Source organism: Macrotis lagotis, chromosome X (genome assembly GCF_037893015.1).
Source record: "Macrotis lagotis isolate mMagLag1 chromosome X, bilby.v1.9.chrom.fasta, whole genome shotgun sequence".
NCBI classification, from domain to species: domain Eukaryota; kingdom Metazoa; phylum Chordata; class Mammalia; order Peramelemorphia; family Peramelidae; genus Macrotis; species Macrotis lagotis.
This window is the reverse complement of record NC_133666.1, coordinates 1,042,143-1,063,208: the sequence shown is the minus strand read 5'-3', so window position 1 is coordinate 1,063,208 and position 21,066 is coordinate 1,042,143. Positions and strand designations below refer to the sequence as shown.

Here is a 21,066-nt window from a genome sequence, read left to right as displayed (position 1 = left end):
TCCCCTAGATGTGTATTCCCTATTGAGTGTGTATGTGGTTTCCTCTCTGAGCCATTTCCTATGAGAATGAAGGCTCCCCCAAATCCCCCCACCTTCCCCCTTTCATACCATTTGCAAAAAAGCTACATGAGCTATCGTTTACATGAAATATCTTAGCCGATTCTACCTCTCCTTTCTCTTACTCCCAGTACATTTCCCTTTCACCCACTGACTCAAATGGAGAAGTTTTGAAAACTGTGGATGAGTTCACTTACTTTGGCAGTATACTTTCCAGGGTTGTACACATATTTGATGGGGCTGACATGCCAGAGCTAACTCAATGTTTGGGTATCTCCAGAGGAAAGTATGGAAGAGAAGAGGTATTAGGCTGCCTGCCAAACTGAAAGTCTCATTGTTGCATAAGTGCCATGCCAGAAACCAAGTCACTTCCATTTGAATTTTCTTAGGAACATTCTGAAAATCTGGCAGGATAAAGTCCTAGACATTGAGATCCACTGCCGAGTATTCAGACTCCACTGCAGAGAGCACAATTCCACTGGGCTGGTCATGTTGTTCTATATCAAATGTATACCTGCCCAAAAGATTCTTTTATGGGCAACTCACACAAGACAAGGGCTCACATGGTGATCAGAAGAAGTAATACAAGGACATTCTCAAGGTCTCTCTGAAGAACTTTGGAATTTGATTGTATGACATGGGAGATACTGGCACAGGACCACCCAGCATGATGCACCCTCATCAGAGGTGCTATACTCTATGAGCAAAGCAGAATTGTAGTAGCTCAAAAGAAATTCAAGATGCGCAAATTCAGAGAATCCACTCCAAATGTTCTTTTGAGCTATCCGTACCCAACCTATTGTAGAGCATTCCAAGCTTGTACTGATCTGATCAGCCATGGCTGGATACACTGTACCTTGACTCTAACATAGTGCTGTCATTTTGGTCCCCTTTAAGAACAAAGGACAACTAATTCCCATGTAAGATAGGGTCCTTTCATTTCACACAACAGGATAGAGATAATTAGGTAATGATGTAAAGATTTGTGAGATCAGGATGTAATTCTGTTATTTAGTGAGATTAATACCATAACTGCCTCAGTTCTGTGTTAATGAAAAGGATTTCAACACAACTTTAACTCAAAAGAAGAATGATTTGTGATCTGTCTTGTAAAGACCTCAAAGAAATAGCCACATAAAAAGAGATCTACTTTTACTAAGGGTTATCCATTTGACCCTGGCTAGAAATTGAAAATAGTTCATTATAAACAACTTAATGAGTACTGTTCTTAAATGGTATATTTATGCATTCCATTCCAACATCTTTTGCTAAAATTATATTTAACATGGCAGCTTTTCAGAGAATTTATTCGTGTTCATTTTCCTATAGAAAGTGTTACTAGTTCCTTAGCACAATCTTCCTAATAGGGTGATGAGCAGTGCCAAGCATAAAAACTAGGTTCTAATTTTTGGTTTGTATTTGGAATCCTTGGCTATCTCAATGTGACAATTGGCCAACCTGAAAATATAAATTCTCTTGTCTGAAAAGTTCCAAATTTTGTTTTCTAATTGTAGAGACATAAAGTTGGAGCTAACTTTCACTAATTGATCTGGTATTGGCAAAATAAAGGCAAAATTTTAAGACCGATTTTGTAAGATATTTTTAATGGAGAAGGGAAGTCTCTACAAGTGACCTGAACCAGAGAAGTCAGTCAGTTGGAAACTGTTGTGAGACTCCATCCAAACCATAGGCCCGTATCAGACATTTTCAGAGAACCAGACAGCTATTTTGAGACAAGACTTCTGAGCCTTAAGTGGATGATTTTATCATTATTATTATTTACTAGCTACCTTTTCCCTATAATAAAAGGGACTGGCCCCATTTGGTCATGTCAGCGCACCAGTCAGTCTCTTTCCTTTTCTCCCTCACATTGTTCCCCATAGTTAGAAACCCTTGAAGTGATAGTGGTATTTGTTAGTGATTCATTGAGGAGACTGTCTCTTCTCCTAGAATCAAGTGCAGCAATGAGAGAAATGATTATTTCTCTTATATTAACAACGAATTAATGTCAGGATTGGGGGTAGTCAGATATTTCCCCTATTTCCTCATTCAAAGTCCAATCTTTGAAGAACATTGCTGATAGATGAGATTGTCCAACTCCTCTGGGTACATTCTTGGGTAGGACCCTACCCAACGATAAAACCTTATAAAGAGCATCTAATCTAGGTGAATTCTGGTCCACTGTACTCTATTCAGGAAAGTTTGAATGGAGAGACATTCCTTTGTGCAAACTGACTGAAGTAGAGATAAGTAAGAGGAACATAATCATAGTCATGTCCCCCAGCCCCTCATTAGAGTAAGTCGGTCCCTCATTCTAATATTAATTCTCTCAATAGCCACTGTCAGGAATACCCACTCTTTCAAGGGCATATAAGCATTGAGGGGCCTCCATAGTCTTTGGTTTATAAGAGAAAGCTAAAATGACCATCTTTTCCTTAATTATTCACTAACTATAATTAATGAAAATATTAATTACCCAGAAACTAAATATCTTGAACTTTTTATACATCACAATTATTATCAGTGAGCTTTTGCACCTGTTTTTCATTTCCTCAATTTTACTTTTTAAGAAGTTCTTTAGGGGCTGCTAGTTGATGCAGTAGATAGAGCGCTGGCCCTGGAGTCAGGAGGACCTGAGTTCAAATCCGACCTCAGACACTTAATAATTACCTAGCTGTGTAGCCTTGGGCAAGCCACTTAACCACGTTGCCTTGCAAAAACAAAAAAAAAGTTATTTGTTTCAGTGAGTTTTGGGGTTTCTTTTTGTATGTAGTCAATTTCTGCTTTTTAAAGGCATTCTTTCTCTTCAGTGGATTTTTGTGTCTCTTTTACCATTTGTCCTATTGGTTTTTTAAGATGTTCTTTTCTTCAATATTTTTGCGCCTCTTTTATCAAGCTGCTGACTCTTTTTTCATGATTTTCTTGAATCACTCTCATTTGATTTTTAAAAATCTTGGGCACTTTCAGGAATTCTTTTTGGGCCTGAGACCCATGAACATTTTTCTCTGAGGCTTTAGATGTAGCAACTTTGACTTTATTTATTGTTTTCTTCTAAGTTTTTGTTTTGATCTTCCCTACCACCATAGTAACTGTCTATGCTCAGGTTCTTTTTTTGCTGTTTGCTTATCTTTCCAGTCTCTTTCTTGACTTTATATGTTAATGCTTGATTCTGTCCCTTTGGTGGAGGGGGCACTGATTTAAGCTTCAGGGTTTTTATGCAGTGGTTTTCAGAGCTATTTGTGAGCGTCTCTATGTTTTCAGTTCTTCCAAAGTAGTATGATCCATGTGTTTACTATTCTCTTGGCCTGTGCTCTAGTCTGTGAGTGACCAGAAGTATTCTTTTCCGCTCTGAAATTGTGATCAGAGTCTCCTGCTCCCTTGTGGCCATAAGCTCTATTGTGCTAGTGCTCTTCCTTGTCCTAAGACTGTGACCCAGAACTGCAATCTATATGGGAATATGAGCAGTGCAACAGAAAAAGAGATGTCTCACTGCCCCCAAGTGTCTGTATTCCATCAAAGGAACAAGAAAACAGTAACTGATTAACCAGTAGGTAGCCCATTTAGGTGACCTTGTAGCTATTAATGCATTAACTATGCACTGTCATCACCAGAGACACATTCATTTCGGTTATCACAGAGCCATGGATTGATTGCCTTTTGTCTCAGAGGAAAGATTGTTCCTATGGGGTTGAAGCCCTATCTGTCTGGAGGGAGAGAGAAATTTTCTGGAGTGGGTCATGTTTATTTAACGGTCACATAAAACCATTCTAATATTGGGCAATGGGGTCAGTTTGAGTGCCTCTCTCAATAACGTCTATCCTGACTTCATTTGAACTCAGGTCCTCCTGACTCCAGGATCGGCACTCTGTCCTGAAGGTCTCATTGAAGAACTTTAGAATTGATTGTACATCATAGGAGACACTGGCACAGGACCACCCAGCATGGCGTGCCCTCATCAGAGAGGGAGGTTGCACTCTATAAGGAAGGCAGAACTGAAGCAACTCAAAGGAAATGTGACATACCTAAGTGTAGAGCACCCACCCCAAGTGGTCATGTGGACTATTTATGCCCGACCTGTGGTAGAGCATTCCAAGCTCTATTGGCCTGATCGGCCACAGTTGGACACACTGTCATTTGTCTCAAGCATAGCGATGTCCTTTTGGTCTTCTTCAATAATGAAGGACAAGAACCAACCAAGCCTGACTTCAAAAGATGGCATAGAATTCTTCTCAAATGATAGCAAGCTTCCTTTCCCTATACCTCTGAAGTCTGTGGTTCTGCAAATGGATAATGGTGGTTATCAGGGGAATTCTGGATGTTTGAGTCTGCCCCTGCTACTCCCTCCCCATCCTGAGGAAGAGCTTTTATTAAGGAGAACAGCCAAGGTATTGGTAAGAGCAAGTAATCCCGTGGGGTTAATTTCTTGTTCCTAAGCAATCTATTGGGGACAACTAGGTGGCTCATTGGATAGAGTACCTGTCCCGGAGTGACTAAGACCTGAATTCAAATCTAGCCTCAGACTCTTACTATTTGTGAGATCCTGGCCAAATTACTTGTTTGCCTCAGTTTCCTCATCTGTAAAATGAGCTGGAGAAGGAAATGACAAACTACTCCAGTATTTTTGCCAGAAAACCCTAAATGGTGTCACAAGAACATCAGACATGATGGAAAATGACACACAACAAGCAATCCACTTAAGTGGGAGGGGTAATGTCCCTTCACAATAGCCTTTGTAGCCAAGTCTCCAAGGTACCTGGCCACTGGGCATATTAGCTAATTTGAGGCTTGTTGACTGACTGAGCCTTCCCCTTTCTTCCCTCCCCCACCCTCTCCACAACCAACCTTTCTCCAAAAAGTTATCTTGAATGGCTTCTTCACATTCCATTTCTGTCACCATTTTGGAGTTCAGATCATCAGCTCACAAACTATTGACTTCACAGAGGGCAATCAGGGCTACTCTAGGTATGCAGCTTCCATATCCGTAGTGGTCAGGACACAGTGGGGGAGGGAATAATTATGCTCCTATCAGAAGCCTTGACACCCTTAGGACTCAGACATTGGGACAGAACTAGGATGGAACCAACAGAGGACTGTCCTGTTATTTCTAGGTCTAGCAAAATCAGTTAATAGAGAGTAAGGCATGTGTGAGAGAGGAATAGAGTACTTATCCCTAATAGTACTTACAGCAAGTTAGGGGTTAAAGGGGCTAACGATCAGTTTTTGAGTTTATTAGTCTTGGCATCCTGGGAGTCCTAGGGCCATTTTTTTTTCCACCAGTAGACACTTCCTCTGACAGGGTCACGATGACATGGAATGAGAAGGGCTTGAGAGACTAATACAGCACTCATAAACATTTCTTTTTTTTGCAAAGCAACAGGGTTAAGTAACTTACCCAAGGTCATGCAGTTAGGTAATTGTCTGAGGCCGTTTTAGACTTCAGATTCTCCCGACTTCAGGAATGGTGCTCTATCCACTGCCCCATCTAACTGCCCATCATGAATATTCTCTAGAGGGATGTGGGGTAGAATTGTTTGTGCCGACATTTTTATAACTTTGACCCTCACTGTGACAACTCTGGGAAGTAGTCGCTATCATCACCCCCAGTTTATGGATGAGGAAAACAGGCTGACAGAAGTGAAGTGACTTGCCCAGGGTCACACAGCTAGTAAATTTTTGAGGTCAAATTTGAACTCTGGGCTTCCTGACTCTCCATCAGAGTCAGGCTATCTCTACCTGATTTTGGTCTGCTAACCATGGGATTAGATTTTTTTGTTTTGATTGACACTGGTTTAGTCACTTTGGCCATTCTTGCTCCAGGTGTGCTCTGGTGGTATTACTCAATCACACCAGTCGGTGAGGGACAATGTCTCCTTTTCCATTTTTGAAACCTCCAATTCGGTGAGTTTCAAAAGATCAATAGAGCTCTCTAGACTTTCATCTCTTCCAAATTCAGGTCTGCAATTAGCATTGATTATACTGACCAAAGAGTTTGGGATCTTGCCTCCAGGTCTCAGTCCACACCTAGCTATCATTAAGCAAGAATAAAAGAGATTTGAAGATGATCAGATACCCTTATAGTTCTGACCATAAATGGTGCCAACTAGTCATCTAGGGGCATTCTTTCCATGACCCACCAGGCACTTCTGGGTAACCAAAGTCTTTGTGTTCTGGACACATCATGGTTGAAGATGTGAGGAAAGGTTGTACTTGATTAGCTCAGCAGGGGCCAGGTTTGGATGTACCAGGTCGTCACATTCTGTCACCAGATGCCACATACTAATGCTTGCCTGGTGTTGATACAGGAGGAAGAGAAACTAATTTAAAGACCAAGAGACTCTCTCAGCATCCAGACCAACATCAGTAACCCTGCTTCCTATTAAATCAGGTCATGGGGTGGTTATAGAAAAGGCAAATGAGGATGTGTTTGTCCAACATACCCCTCACGACAATAAACATAATGTACAAGTCATGCCACCATTAATTTGGTTGCCATAGTTCTCTTTGAAATAACAAGTTTGAAACAATAACTATTAGTCACACCACACATGAATGTGCACTTTGGGAAATCAATTTAACCTACAGTGAAAGCAGCCTAGGAAAAATTGCATCCCAAGGTATGGGAAAACAAACGTTTGTCCTTTTTGCATTTTCAAAGTAAAAAAGCCTTCTATAAATGTTAGCTGAAGTAATTAAATGGAACTGGGCTGCTCCTTATTGGCACCTAATGTGAGGAACTCAGTCCGTGGAGGCTCAAGATGATAGCATTAGAGAAAGGGCATCACAGTATACATCTCCTATTTGTAGGTCATTGCCTCCATTAGAAGGTTGAGTTTGAAGACAGGGACTATCTTTTTTTCTTGCCATTCTCCAACACACAATGCCTGGCACTTGATGTGTGTTTAATCAATTTGGGTATTGAATTGCTATAGACATAGAGAGCTGGGCCTGGAGTCAGGAAGACTTGAGTTCCTGAGTTCAAGTCTGGCCTCAGCCACTTCCTAGCTGTGTGACCCTGGGCAAGTCACTTCACCATTTGTCTTAGTTTCCTCATCAGTAAAATAAACTGGAGCTAGAAATGGCAAAGCATTTCAGTATCTTTGCCAAGAAAACCTCAAATGGGGTTCCACAAGTGGACATGACTGAACACATAAATTCATGTTGGCTGAGTCATCAATAACTTTTCTAAAATGTGGTCTAACCAGTACAGAATACTGCAGAATATTATCTCCCAAGTCCTATGCTTCTCAATATAGTTCAATAATATTTTTGAATTCTTTAATACTTTACTGCCTCATGCTGTCCAGTTAAAAAACCAGAGCTTTTAAAAAGATTTTTAATCTTTGACATCATCAAAATTGTCTCCCCCACCTCTCAAAAAGTCATTCCACTTTAACAAAAGAATTTTTAAAAGAAATCCATCAGCAAAACTAAGCAACATATTGAAATTATATGTAGTTTACACAGCCATCAATCTTCCACCTCAGAAAAACAGGGAGAGGGGAGGAAGACGGGTTTGTGGGAGGCCTCTTTTCACATTTCCTTTGGGGCCATGGGGATTTAAAAAAACTTTAAAAACATTTATGTTTATGATTTGCTTTTTGGGGTCATTGTGTCTTTCTGTTCCCAGCTCCACTTGCTTCCCTTTGCCTGTCTTGTCTGCAATCATCTTTATCACATCTTAGAGCATCATTAAAACCCATTACATTCACATGCTACAATTTGTTTAGCCACTCCCCAGTTGAGAAATACCCTAGTTTGTGGCTTTCACAAAATATGTGCCATCCAAACCTCCCTTCTCTCTTCTTCAAATCAACTGTCCCCTCCAGTCCAAGACTTTGGTTCTGGTGCCCAAGCAGCACTACCACTTCCTCTCTATCCCTGCCTGATCCCCAACACCTCAGCAATGGAAAGCACTTTATGATCCAGTTGAAAGATCCCAGTCTTTCTCTTCATACACCGGGCCATGGCATCTCCCATTTCTCTGCTTCAAGCTAGCCTGGGCACCAAACTTGGGGTATACTCCCTTCCCTCTAGAAGCCTCTTCTAATGCCCAATCTTCCAAGCTGGCTCAAGCAGCATCTGGAAGGTACCTTTCCTCATCCTCCTGGTGCAAGGGCCTCCCCTAACCTCCATTAGTTTTGTTCATCCAAACTTTGAAAACTAAGTGCTTTTGGAGGGTGTGGAGTATATGGGCAATCCACCTGCCACTTTCCTCTCCCCTTTCCATCACAGTCCTTTATTCTTGATTCTGATCTTCCATCTCCATGGAAGAACAGGCCCAGAGAACTCTTATTATGGGGTGGGAGGTGGGGGCTGGGGGGGGGCAATGTGGTAGAGCAGATCATTTTAAAGTAGTGACCAAATTCTAGAATGTAAGCAGTGAGCAGAACGCTAATAGATAAGCAAGTTGGGTTGCTGGGACACTGGGTGGAGCATCAGGCATGGCTCTGTTGCCTTTGGTGGACTGGCTCACCAGCCATCTTTACTCACTCTCCCCTTCCCCCTCCAGTTCCCCCCTCACCCCATTCTATTCTAAGAGGCCATGTCTACCAATTGGCCTATGACTCCCTTCCTTAGCCCTCTCTTTTCACACCAAAGCACTGCTACTGGGTCACCAGGCCCCTCTATGTATGTCACCTGTCTTCTTCCACCAGAATTCTGGGGATGGCTTCTTTTTATTACTGTCCCCAGCACTTCCCACTTACCTGAGGATAGATAAAACCAGGCAGAACCTTTGGTCATTCATTCAGCAGATGGCTGTTTGAGGGAGATCATGTTCAGAAATAAAGGCTAAGGTTTTTGGTTTTGTTTTCCTTTAAAAGGAAAGGGGTGATCAGAGAGGCAGAAGGCTGAGGTGAGAGGGACCTGGTGCCTGCCTCATGGTCTAGCCACTTGAGCAGTCTGTGAGGGAAGCCTGAGGTTTCAGAAGTTGCACAGAGATGATGCCAAATTCATAGGAGGGTTCGAAGTATCAGTGATAGGATGGTGCCTGCCATGTCCCACCATCCCCATTAGAGATGTTCTGTACATGCAGATGCCTTTGTAACAGCATAGGACAGCAGGCTTCTCCATATTTAGAGGCAGAAGGTAGAGGAGAGCCTGGCAATACCCACAAGGTGAGGCTGGAGATGCTGGCCTTTTAAAGAACGGCTGAGTTTGTATATACCTTGACAAAATGCAGAGTCCCTGCTACTGGCAAGAGCCCTTGGTACCTTGTGGAAACACCTCTTGCTTCCCTATCTGCCAAATAGTCTGTATGCCAGAGTCAAGGCCATAGTGTTTTGGCAAGAAAGAAAGCAGGCAAGGCTCGGGCTCACTACAGGTTTGGGGGGTGGGGACTGAGGTTTCCAGAAAGAGAGGTCTGTGCGGGGTTGTGTAGGTAGAAGAGCCAAAGCAGCTTGTTTCTTGGCAGCCTTCTGGCCACTCCTGAGAGAAGTCCAAGAAGCCAGGACAGACCCTGACCCTACCAGCTGCAAAGAATAACATCCATTTCCTTCCCTCCCACCCACTCCTTTTACTAACCCCCTCCCCCCAAAAAAAAATCCCAACTAAATCTCCCATCCTATACTCTAGGACCTTGGGGAAGTCCTTCATTTTCCTGGGCCCTGGCTGCCACTTGGCCAATAGCAACCAAAGGGTTCCTTTTGAAGTCCATTGGGACTAGCCTTTTGAGTTCTCTGCCTGACCTTCCAGTAGGCACATGGATTCACATTTTTCTAAGGCTCTCTCTCTCTCTCTCTCACACACACACACACACACACACACACACACACACACACACACACACAGCAGTAACCAGGCTCTGTTGCTTGGTCTAGAGAGAAAGATTCCTAACTAGGGAGCAGCCATCCCTCAGGCCTCAGGGACAGGCTCCTCCTCCCTAGCACCAAAGGATCGTTGACAAACCCATTGAACAGCCAACCAATGGACAATGTGAGTAGGGTTGTGTGGGTCCCTAAGGTGGTTATGATGAAGGGGCACAAAGGCAACAGCTGATGCCAGTGTCTCCTCCCCTTGGGACATCGTCATGGTCAGCCCCATGATCACCCTTTGGCTCCCAACCTCTGACCAAGCTAGGGGATGGGAGGGGGATATGCCGAGACCAGAAGAACCCAGCCTTGCCCTAGGCTTGTGAATGGCCCAGCATCCCCGGGTGAGAAGCACACACTCTAGCGAATGTGGGCCATCTCCTCCAGAAATGGGGTTTTCATGCAGCCTGTGCAGAGCTGGTCCATCCAGAGGGGGGCCTCGTGCTGCAGAGGGGTACGGCGGGGAAAGAAGGTGTAGCGGAGGTCATAATTGAGCAGGCAGCTGATGGAAGCCATGTAGAGGTCTGAGAAGCGGCAGAGGCGGCGGGAAAAGTAGGTGGGGTTGTGGCAGGTTCGAAAGATGCTGCCAAACTGAGGGTTGAATAAATTCTTGGTGACAGCCCTGGGAGAAAAGGGAGAGTGTGAGAGCTCCAGCCCTGGCAGTGACTTCCTGATTTCAGAGAATTGTGCAGTAGATAGGGTAAGAGAGCTAGGGGAGGGAGAAAGGCAGGGGTCAAGACAGGGAGCATGGCCCAGAGGTCTTGGGGCTGAAGTCCCACCCTGCTTACCCACCAGCCATGTTGGCCTCAGTGCCTCCACCTACCTCATCTCCTGCCTCTCCTTCATCCAGTCTTGGAGCACCTGCTGGGACTCAGCATCTCGAAACATCTGGGTAGTGACCAAAAAGAAAACCTGATTTACAGCATCTCAAATCAGAGAATCCAAACCTGCATCCTGTCAACCCTCTGGCCAAGATGCCTCCCCTGGGTCTCTTGGAAAGGAAGCGGCAGAGGAAGAGCGCTGACCTGCATTCGTTCCAGGAGGCCAGTGAGGGCCTGCAGCCATGTCAGGGACTGGGAATACTGCTCTGTGTTGACAATCTTGGTCTCAGTCTCCAGCTCTGGCACGATGGCCCCAGTACGCCAGCCATGTCGAAGCATCAGGTCCTTGGGAAAAGCGGCAGTGGGGCAGGGAAAAGGTGCTGAAGAGGACAACCACGGCTCTTCTTCCCTGCCCCGCCCCCGCCACGCTCACTGAATTAGCCTAAAAATTTCCCCCCAGACCCCAAGAGGGGGGAAACCACTGCTGTCTGTGCAACTCCTACCAAGCAGCTCACCTCTCCTTGTGGCTCCTTAAAAACACTTACTGCCAGATCACTGTAGAGATGGTCCCCAAAGTAGAAGACCTTGGATCCTCGCCACCCAGTCAGCCGTAAGAAATCAAACAGGTTCCCCTGGGGATGGAAGAGATTCAGGTTTAGGGGGAATTCAAAGTTGGAGGGGGAAGAATATCAAGAATTCTCAAAGAATGCTTCACTGGGCAACACGACCCCTTGCTGTGGCCCTGGCTACTCGATCCCCAAAGCATGGCAGTCGATGTCTTCCACCAGCTCCACTCCGAACCATGCCTTAGGAGGTGACACTGCTTACTTCCATTTCAACTGCAACCCAAGGTTGAGTTTTCTAGTCATCCCTTCCCCAACCCTTCCCCTGCATGATCTGGCCTCTGGAACTTCCTAGGTGCATGGCCCTGGGCAGGTCACTTCACCTCCATTTGCCTCAATTTCCTCATCTGAAAAATGGGGCTCACATTTCCCACCTCCCGATGTTGTTGCGCAGAGGCACCAAGTTTTAAAGGACTGTTTCCTTTCTCGGTTTGACTATCAGGGGGAACGATGGAAGGGATAACTGAACTGGGCAATCTTTTTTGGTCCCTTCCTTCCCTTTCAGCTGCTCCCTTGATGGTGATGGGGGGACTGGAGTTCCCTGACCCAAGATGCTAGAGGTGTAGCCAGGGCCAGCAGGACCAGCCGAATCTTTGATTGTGGCTAACTCCAATGGAGGGAAAGGAAAAGATGCCTTCCTCTTGCTCTAGTCCCAGACTAAGAACCCAGATCCTAGAACCTCATAAAATAGGATGCTGCCTCTGGGAACCATTTTCTCTGTCTTAAACTGAGAAGCCTAAAGCCCTGAGTGGAGGGGGCACCTCTTCTGTTGAGGGTACCTTTGAGTATGAAGGGAGTCCAAAGGGATTATGGGCAATGAATCCTACAATCCCTAGCCAGCTTTTTGCTATTTCCAGGCTGTTCTCTTACTGACCATCTCTCTATTTGCTACACTGGGGAACCCTGAGGTGACAAAGCACTGCCAGAGGTGCCAGGAAAGGGTCCCTATTCTGCACACTGGAAGTGGTTTCCCTTTTTCCCCTCCAAGCCCTGGTCATATGAGTAGAACCTGAAGCCACCCCATACCCCTCATATTGCCAGTGGAGCAGCCTCCTACTCCCCTGCAGAAATGAGCTTCAGGGCCTGTGGTCAGGAAGGAATCTGAAGCAGCGGTGGTCACTATCTGACTATGGGTGGAAGGGTCAGGGTAGTTTTTGAGAAACAGAGCCAGTGGCCACCATTCTGGCACTAGTTATGACATCCTCACATGTTTGCCAATTCAGGCCTTTGGATCAACAGGCACCAGCCTCACCTGCTTGTAGACCTGGCCCTTTTCTAGTTTGATGATCTTATCCCACTGAAGGTCTCCATTCTCGTCCAATCGTCGGAAAGGTCTGCCAGAAAGAAAGGACAGTCATTCAGATACCGGTTGTCTTCCCTTTTCTCCCAGCATGGGGGAATTCTCCTCTAGTACATGGCCAGGCTTGGGCTCTGGAGCTTGGGTCACTGGGCTGGGGGCTGCCCGGACTCTTCTTCTCTTCTCAAAGAGAATGCTTATTCCTCTTGGAAATGAGTGTCAGAGGGAGGCTTCTTCCAGAGACTCATGACATTTGTCTATCCACTCCTAGCTTATCTTTTTTTTTTTTTGCAAGGCAATGTGGTTAAGTGATTCACCCAAGGCCACACAGCTAGGTAATTATTAAATGTCTGAGGCTGGATTTGAACTCAGGTCCTCCTGACTCCAGGGCTGGTGCTCTATCCACTGTACCACCTGCCCCCCCCCCCCCCCCCCCCCCGCTTATCTCCTTAGAAAAGTCAGGGCCCTTGTGGCGCGTGGAGACTTTAGGAATATGCTTGCGGTAAAGAAGATTCAAGATGTTGAGATCATGTTGAGATCAGGTCACTGAGGTGAAGTGGGCCTCTAAGACTGGGAAAGAGTACCCCCACCCATTCCCATCTCCAAATGAAAGGCCCTTCAACAGAAACAGAATATCTTTATGAGGGAAATTAGAGGAAGTCACATCGGACAGAACATGTGTCTCATTGGACAGAACACAGTCTCAGTTTCCCTCTTTGCTCTTCTATGCAAATGGGAGAGAGGTTGAAGAAAAGAAGCAGGCAGCTGGGGTGTCTAGGTCCTCCCACCAGGTTCAGTGCAGCCCCTCCCCACCCATCCCAGTGGCAGATGGTAGAAGTGGCAGGAGGCTGCCTTTCCTCCCCCCCCCCCCCCCCCAACACTTAAAAGCAAAGCAAAGACTTCCTTTATTCTAGGAATAAACTGGTGCACAGGAAGCCAAGGCAGGCTAGGCCCATCCAGCTTCAGATACCTTTGTTTGGTCTCAGTCCTCAGAATAGGATGGGAGGTTTGAAAGGGTCAACAGCTGCATTTGGTCAAATCAATGGGAGGAAGGGCCAAGAGCCTAAACAAAGGCCACTGCCTGGGGGCAGGGCAGATCAAAGAGATGAGCTTCGGAGACTGTCCAGAACCCTCTCAGCTCATCCACCTCCACCCTGCATTACTTCTCAAGGGTTGAATCTAAACCCTCTCCATTGCTCTTCCTATAAAAATGAAGGGCAAGTGGGCTATGACTTAAGTCAAGGCTAGGCCTCTGGAAAACAAAGTTAAAGCCTCAAAACTCCTAAGTAGATTCCCACCCTACAAGAACACCTTCAGCCAACTAAATTTACAACAAAAATAGGAACTAAAGGTTGAAGTCTTCATTTCTAAAGCCAGAGTGGGTCTAGCCCAACTTTATGACAATATGGCACCCACCCCACTCTGGGGTCCTGGTTTTACAGAACAGTAACATGAATTTCTGGCGTGAGGAAGAAGGTGGAGTGGATAGACCTTCTCTGGGGGAGGGGAGGGTCCATGGGACCCTGAGCTGGACAAGTCCAGGCCAACCTCCAATGTGTGGGGAATGAAAGAGTCACTCAATATATCGTTTCATTTCTCCAGTGAGAATCAATGAATGAATGAATGAATGACAGCATTTCCTAAGTGCCAGATGACATGTAAGTTCTTAGGATGCAACAGGAGAGGTCCTGTGATCTTTCCTTCCCACAGGGGAGCAAGGGAGTAGGGAGATGGGTTGGAAGTGACCTAGAGGCCCAGCCCCAGGCAAGATGAAGAATAATCTCAGGAGGCCAATTTGTAGATGCTAGAAGAGGAGCACTGGGTAGCAGAGAGAACACTGGTCCAGGATGTAAGAGATCTGGGTTCAAGTTTCAGCTTCCACATTATTAGCAAGGGTCTTGGGATGGTCACTGCCCTCCTCCATAAAACTGATTGCCCATGAGAAAAACAGTTTAGAAAATCCTGAGGTTATCCAAAGGGGAAGTAGGAGCAAAATAGGAAAAACTCTACAAGTGGGCTCTGCCTGGTGGGCTGGGGGGCAGGATTTTGAGTGGCCTGACTTCCCTCCCAGAATTACATCTGGGCCACAGGATCAGAACAGGCCATCCTCTCAGGACCCACACACTTACTTGATGCCATCGTTAAAGAAATGTGGTTTATCAGCCTGCACGATGATTATATCGAAGAAATCCCTCCACTCCTTGCCCACCATGTACTTCATACCTTTGTCACTGGAGAGACAGAGAAGAGCAGGGAGGCTTGTGGCCTCTCTTCCTCCATGGCTTCCCCACCTCCCCAACCCCCCTTGCCCTAGCCATCACTCCAGCCCTGGCAGGACCTGCTGGGACCAGATATAGGGGCAGGGCAGCAGGGTACCCTGCTCCTCTAAGGCTACTCACACAAAGCTGAATGGGCTGTTGGTGATGAGAAAGAGCTTCTTGCCATTGTCCACCAGGCGCCGCAGGACAGCATAGGTCTCCTCACCCCGTAGGATGTACTGTTCTACAGAATGGACACAAAGTCAAGTGTGGGGAGCTTGAATGGGTCATGCATGGCCCCTGGGGCGCAGCCCTGAGGATTCCCCACAGCTACTTTCCCTTAATTCTTAGTGTGTGACTTCAAGACCAGAACTGAGGAAAGCCATTAGAAGTGGCTCTTAGCATCTTCACCCCAGGAAAGGTCAGAGAGAAGAAGCGTGTGGATGCACACACACATGTGCACATATGCACACACAATTGGCTCCGGTCTGGGCCACACAACCAAGGAGATGTGATCTAATTCTCTCTTGTGCTTCTCCCCTACACTCATGGTCACGGTCACACACACACACAGGCAGGTACTCCCTCACTCTCCTGTTTGGTTTCTCCATAGAGCACTCCTATGTTTGGAGGCCTCTTCCAACTCACCCAAGTCCTGGAGGATCCATTTGTACATGAGGCCTTTGATATGGACGTCCCTGATGGCGTCCTAAGATAACAAGGGAGGAAACATGATGGTTTAGAGAAGCCAAGGGGGCATTTCTGAACACCCCCCATCCCCATCCTGAGGAGCAGCCCACAAGAAGGAAGAGGGCTGAGAGCAAGTCCACCTCCAGCTACACCAGGGACTGAGCCTTTCCTCATTCCGAACAATTCTCCAACTGAAATTGGAGCTCCCAGTGGGCTGCTAGTCCTCCGAGGTCTCCCACAGGGCAGGTTTCACTGAGGACTGGCCTCCAAACTCACAAACTTGTAAGAAATGAAATGGAGAGGCACTCCATTTATAGCCTAGGGGGAGAGGGACCAGGAATCATCTGGTATCCCAGACCAAAAAACCAGAGCCCATTCCACATTTCTGGGGTCAAAGAGCAGTCTCCAGAGACCATTGGTCCCAAGAAAAGAGGCTCCAAAAAAGTGAAGGAAAACAATTACTGGAGTTGGAGAAAAACAAGACTCTCACCTCTCTAGTAACCAGAGACGCCAAAAGAATTTGCCTAAGGCACAAGAAGGGCTCAGCTGGGGTCACCCAGGGGAGGGCTCACAGGAGGGGTGGGCTACTTAGAAAAGAGAATGTAGGGATCTGCCAATTTCACGGATTAAATCCTTTTGGATAGTTTGCAGTTGTTCTCCAATTATACTCCAGAAAATTACTGAGGGATTCCTCCCCCACCCCCCACCGCCAACCAAAAAAAGCTTTGGTTTAAATGGCTCCTATCCGCTGTGATTTACCATATTGGAAATGAAACACATCAAAAGTTTGGATGCCACGGACTCTTGGGGGTCTGGTTTCAAATGGCAAGACTGGAAGTCAGAGGACTCCAACAGGGTGTGTATCCCATTTATGCTGCTGCTCAAATGTCCCTCAGTTTCCCTACATCTCAGTTTTGGAAAAGGAGGGCCCCCAAGGCACCTTGCAGCCTAGAACGGCAAAGAAGCCAGGAGCCAATGTGGCCTCTGCTGGGCCTCAGATCTGGGGTTTCTGCTTCAGCTTTGGAAAGACCCTACTCCTGGAACAATGAGAGTGTGTGTGTGTGGGGGGGCACCGAGTCTCTTGGAATTAGGCTGCTCTGCTGCAGCACAAGCAGGGAGGGAGGAGACATGGGACTCCTGGCCTCTCCAAAGCCCTGCCCCAGTTCTTTCCCGGTCAGAAAACAGGGGAGTCTTTACAAGAGAGTAATCAGGGTTCACCATGCCAACACACACAGACCCAGCATTCCAGAGTGTCCACTATGTTCCTGGCAGCCCAAAACACCAGTGGAAAAGTACTGGACAAGGGAATGAGGCTCTGGGGAGAGTATGAGCGGGGGAGGAATGAGGGAGGAGAGACTGAGGGGCATTCCTTTCAGTTCCTTCCCCTTCCCTGCTGTCCCAACCTAGCCCTCTAGGAAGGGGCTTTCTGGGGTCAAAGAGTCCAGCCGGATTCCTTATCCAAAACAGAAGGTCCCATCAAAATGGGAGCCTGGGCTAGGAGGCACTGCAGATTTTGGATATTCCCGGCCTCTAGGGTCTACCCTCCTTCTCACTGAGTCTTGTCTCCTGGTGTCATTCCTTCCCTGGAACCCTTGGCTCAGTGCTCTTGCTTACCAGCTTGGCTCCTTTCTCCCAATGCTCCTTCCTAAAATGGGGCATCCAGGCCCAAATCCCAGCCTCCGGCTTTGCTCTGACACCTAAAGTGTGAAGCCCCCCCAAGCCTGGCAGGGTACCTGGATGAGACGGGCAGGAACTGGGTAACTCTTGGTGTTTTGGATCCTTAGTATCTAACATGTGGCCTGGCTGACATGGTGACCTTTGAGGGGGTCACTTTATGGGTAGTTAAGTTATAAACAAGAAGCAAAGCCCTCCCACTGGGGAACTCCCCTAAGGCTAGGGTCCCTCCAGAGCTCAGCATGTTGCTGGCCTCTCCAAAGCCACTGGGCTATGGGGGTGGGGGGAGAAGGCTCCCTCAGAGTTCTGGGTCCAACTTTCTGGATTCCCTTCAGATACTCCATGAAGCAAGTGACGAGGCTCTAAGGTGGGTGGGGGTGGAGGGTAGTGCCTCAGTCCTCAGGATGCCATTATTTAAGAATTGTTAGGTACCATGTCCACACCATCTACCTTTTTTAAATTCCTGCTCATTCTGTGGATGTCCCAGGTCCACTGACCATGGTTGAATCTTCCTCAATGGGGACAGAGAGTTCCACATCTGAATCGCATCCCCGATTTAATTTCCAGGCCTGTCACAAGCCAAGCACACCAAACTGGGAGCTCCCTGCCTCTGCCCAGCTCATGAAAAACCCTAAGCTCTCAAGTGTGGGCAAGAAAGCCAATTGGAAAGGTGGCCTTTCTTCCGGGGAAGGTGCCATGGGCTCACCTCATTGAAGGCTCCAGAATTGGGGGCCTCTCTCTTCCCTCCCCTCCACCCCAAGCTCATTAAAGCTGCCTTGGCAGCTGTTTCTAAGAGATAAGACAAAACGGCTCATGGTGCCTGCTCTCCTCTAACACAACAGCTTGTTCTTTCACAACTTCAAGTTTGGAAAGATAGTGAAAAACACAAACTCATCTGCCCCTCCCCCCCAATGATCTCTCCAGGAAGAGATTTAGTCTCTATGAAAGCAATGTTGTTCTAGGTTCTTTGACACAATGGTTCTGGCTTCCCTAAGGGAGGATGTGAAGGACAGGATAGACTGTCCATTTCTCAGTCACCCAGTTACATATTAGGGAGGCAGAGCCTCCGACCCCCAAATGACCATCCTTTTCAGGAGTCACAACACAAAATAGGGTCTCAGTCTCTTTAGGGACCAAGAAATGCAAAGAACTTCTCTAGCAGAAATGACCAGTCTCTCTCTCTCTCTCTCTCTGTTTCTGTCTCTGTCTCTCCCTCCTTCCCTTCTTTTCTATGTTCCTTGTCTCCTGATTTTTCTCTCCGTCTGTTTCTCTCTCCCTCCCACCATTTTCCCTTTCCTTGTCTCTGTCTTTCTCTTTCTGTCTCTGTCTCTCCCTCCCTTCCTTTTCTCCTTTCCTTGTCTCTGGCTTTCTCCCTCTGTTTCTCCCTCCCTCCTTCCCTTCTTTTCTCCTCCTTTCCTTGTCTCTGACTTTCTCTCCCTGTCTCTGTCTGTCTCTGTCTGTCTCTCCCTCCCTCCTTCCTTCTCTCCCTTTTTCCTTTCCTTGTCTGTCTCTCTTTAAAAACAATATTTTCCAGAAACTTCTACAAATGGTGACGTGGAGAAGGGGATAGTCAATAGAGGTTGCAAATTGGGAGATCTGAGGCCTTTACCCCCAGATTTCTCTTCCTCTCTGGCACTATTCCCATGTACCCCACCACGAGCTTCCCCTTTCTTTACTGACAGCAGCTTAGTTGGGGCCCTCCTCTCCTCTCATCTGAGTGTCTGAATAGTCTCCTTTACTGCCTCTGCTCTCTTTCCTTCTTTGTCCCCTACAGTCTTCTTCCAAATGAGAACTTCTCCTCTTCAAAAACCTGTTAAGGGCTCACTACTGCCTAATGAAGAAAGTCAAAATAGACTGCAGAGCCCTAAGCAACCTTAGAAATCTAGTCTTAATCCCAAGGCAAAGAGACCAAAGTTCAGACTTTAAAAGCTTAAAAGTCCTCAGTCTGGGATCCAAGGTGTCTACCCATGGCCTGAGACTCTGCCAAACTCTCAGGTCCTGGAGCAAATGCTGGTGTTTTCTACATCCATCTCAGCTTCCACCACTTGGATGCCACCTCCTCTAGGAAGCCAACCTTGATTTCCTCACCCAAAGTCTCCTCTTTCTTCTTCTTTTTAGACAGTTCTTTGCTGTTTCCCGAGGTCTCTCTTGGGTGGGCCCTCTCCTATTAATCCTTCCAGAGCATGGCCTGGGTCTGACTTGGTCTTGAACACAGGCGGTCACTGGGGCTGGATTGGTCTACCAACCTTCAAGGTGGGCTCCCTAATTCTCTACTCAGCATCTTAAACCTTAAAACCACACTTAGCTTGGAACCACTTTGAGGACATCCCTCTTCCCCTACATCTCTGAGTAAAGGCTAAATGATGATCTCCTATTACTTTCCCACACAAACCAAATTCTCTGACTATTCACTGTCTTTGAATCCCTGACCCTCACCCCTGATAATGTCACAGTGGCTTTCTTTAAGTAGCTCCATCCATTTCCACTGACCTAACTTAAATCCCTAACCCTTCCTTCAAGTTTATGCTCCTTCCAGAAGCCTTCAGTGAACACCCTGGCCCCTGATGATTATTCCATCTTTTGAATGTCTAGGGCACCGACTGGCTACATCATTGCTCTGGCACTTAGAAAATACAACTTAGGAAATACCAAAAAGGAAAATGATATGTTCACTCCCATAGGCTTCTATGCCTTCAAAGGTAAGGCTGTCCCCTCCAAGGCAGGCCTCAGTAGGCTACTCACACAGTAGCCACATGCTACAGAGAAGCAAGCCACTACTCTCCCTGAGCTGCTGCCTCTAGGTACAACCTCAGCGACTGATGGAAAAGAGATCTTATTCCATTGCTGATGTTTGTCCTTTGTTCTCAAAGAAGACCATGACATCAGGGAGGTGATGCCATGACAAGTATATGAAATGGATTTGAGTGAGGAGGGGTGCTACGCTAAGTCACTGGCCTCACTTTCTGCTCTTGAGTCATCTGAGTCCAGTGGCCAGATAGGAATCAGGACAACTGGAGACAGTCCTGGAGTTGAGGCAATCAGGATGAAGTGACTTGCCAAAAGGTCACACTAAGCTAGTAAATGTCAGGTGTCTGGGGCAGGATTTGAACACAGGTCCTCCTGATTCCAGGGCTGGTGCTCTGTTCACTGCACCTCCTAGTTACCCTTTGGTACCATTCCATTGGTAGTGGTGAAATGATTTAAGGTTGAGAATCCAGGGCATTCAAGTGAGGGATTATCTTTGGCTCAGAGGGAATGAACAGAGTCCCCCAGCTCCATAAGCTCATCTAAGAGGAATTCAGGCTGGAAACTCCCTGGAGAAGAAGACAGGCATGCAAGAGGAAGCATTACCGTGACATCCTTATAAAGGTGGATAGGGTCATAATCAATATCATTAGAAATGAAGAAGTCATTGGCCACTGCGAGGAGGGTCATCTCTGGAAGGGAAAAGATGTCCATGAACTGTTTCACTGCTGGTCCCTGAGAGAGCCAGGAAAGGAAGAGAGGGTAAGATGCTTGGAGGAACAGATGGCAAGTATCCTGCACCATAGCTCCAGCAAAGCGACAGAACCACGGCTCAGGATTCCTCACCAATGACAGTCACCCCTTTACCTCCCTGACTCCCAAGACCTCAGAAAATAGCAGCGTCCAGAAATGAACATAAGTGCCAACCCACCCAGTAACCAAAGTCCCTGTTACCAAGGTTACTGAGTCAGTCAATGATGGACAGGTGGTAGCTGCCCCTCGCCACAGGCAGCTACCTACCCCATCCCCAAGAATTTCTTTAGCAAACAAAGATGGAAATCATTTTTTTCTGTCTTTCTCCATCATACCTAG

General features: G+C 46.7%; 1 protein-coding gene across 1 annotated transcript in view; it reads right to left on the bottom strand.

Moving 5' to 3' along the window:
- Window positions 1-126: 126 nt before the first annotated feature.
- The window catches only part of LOC141503192 (5'-nucleotidase domain-containing protein 2-like), a 29,568-nt gene continuing 8,628 nt past the window's right edge, over window positions 127-21,066 (bottom strand). Inside the window, exons 6-14 of the mRNA XM_074208386.1 lie at window positions 20,581-20,709; window positions 15,514-15,574; window positions 15,007-15,109; window positions 14,737-14,838; window positions 12,563-12,644; window positions 11,233-11,319; window positions 10,892-11,032; window positions 10,690-10,754; window positions 127-10,488 (exon numbers count right to left, since the gene is read on the bottom strand). Of these exons, the coding sequence (XP_074064487.1) occupies window positions 10,227-10,488; window positions 10,690-10,754; window positions 10,892-11,032; window positions 11,233-11,319; window positions 12,563-12,644; window positions 14,737-14,838; window positions 15,007-15,109; window positions 15,514-15,574; window positions 20,581-20,709 (1,032 nt within the window). The 3' untranslated portion in view covers window positions 127-10,226. The remainder of the gene's footprint in view (window positions 10,489-10,689; window positions 10,755-10,891; window positions 11,033-11,232; window positions 11,320-12,562; window positions 12,645-14,736; window positions 14,839-15,006; window positions 15,110-15,513; window positions 15,575-20,580; window positions 20,710-21,066) is intronic.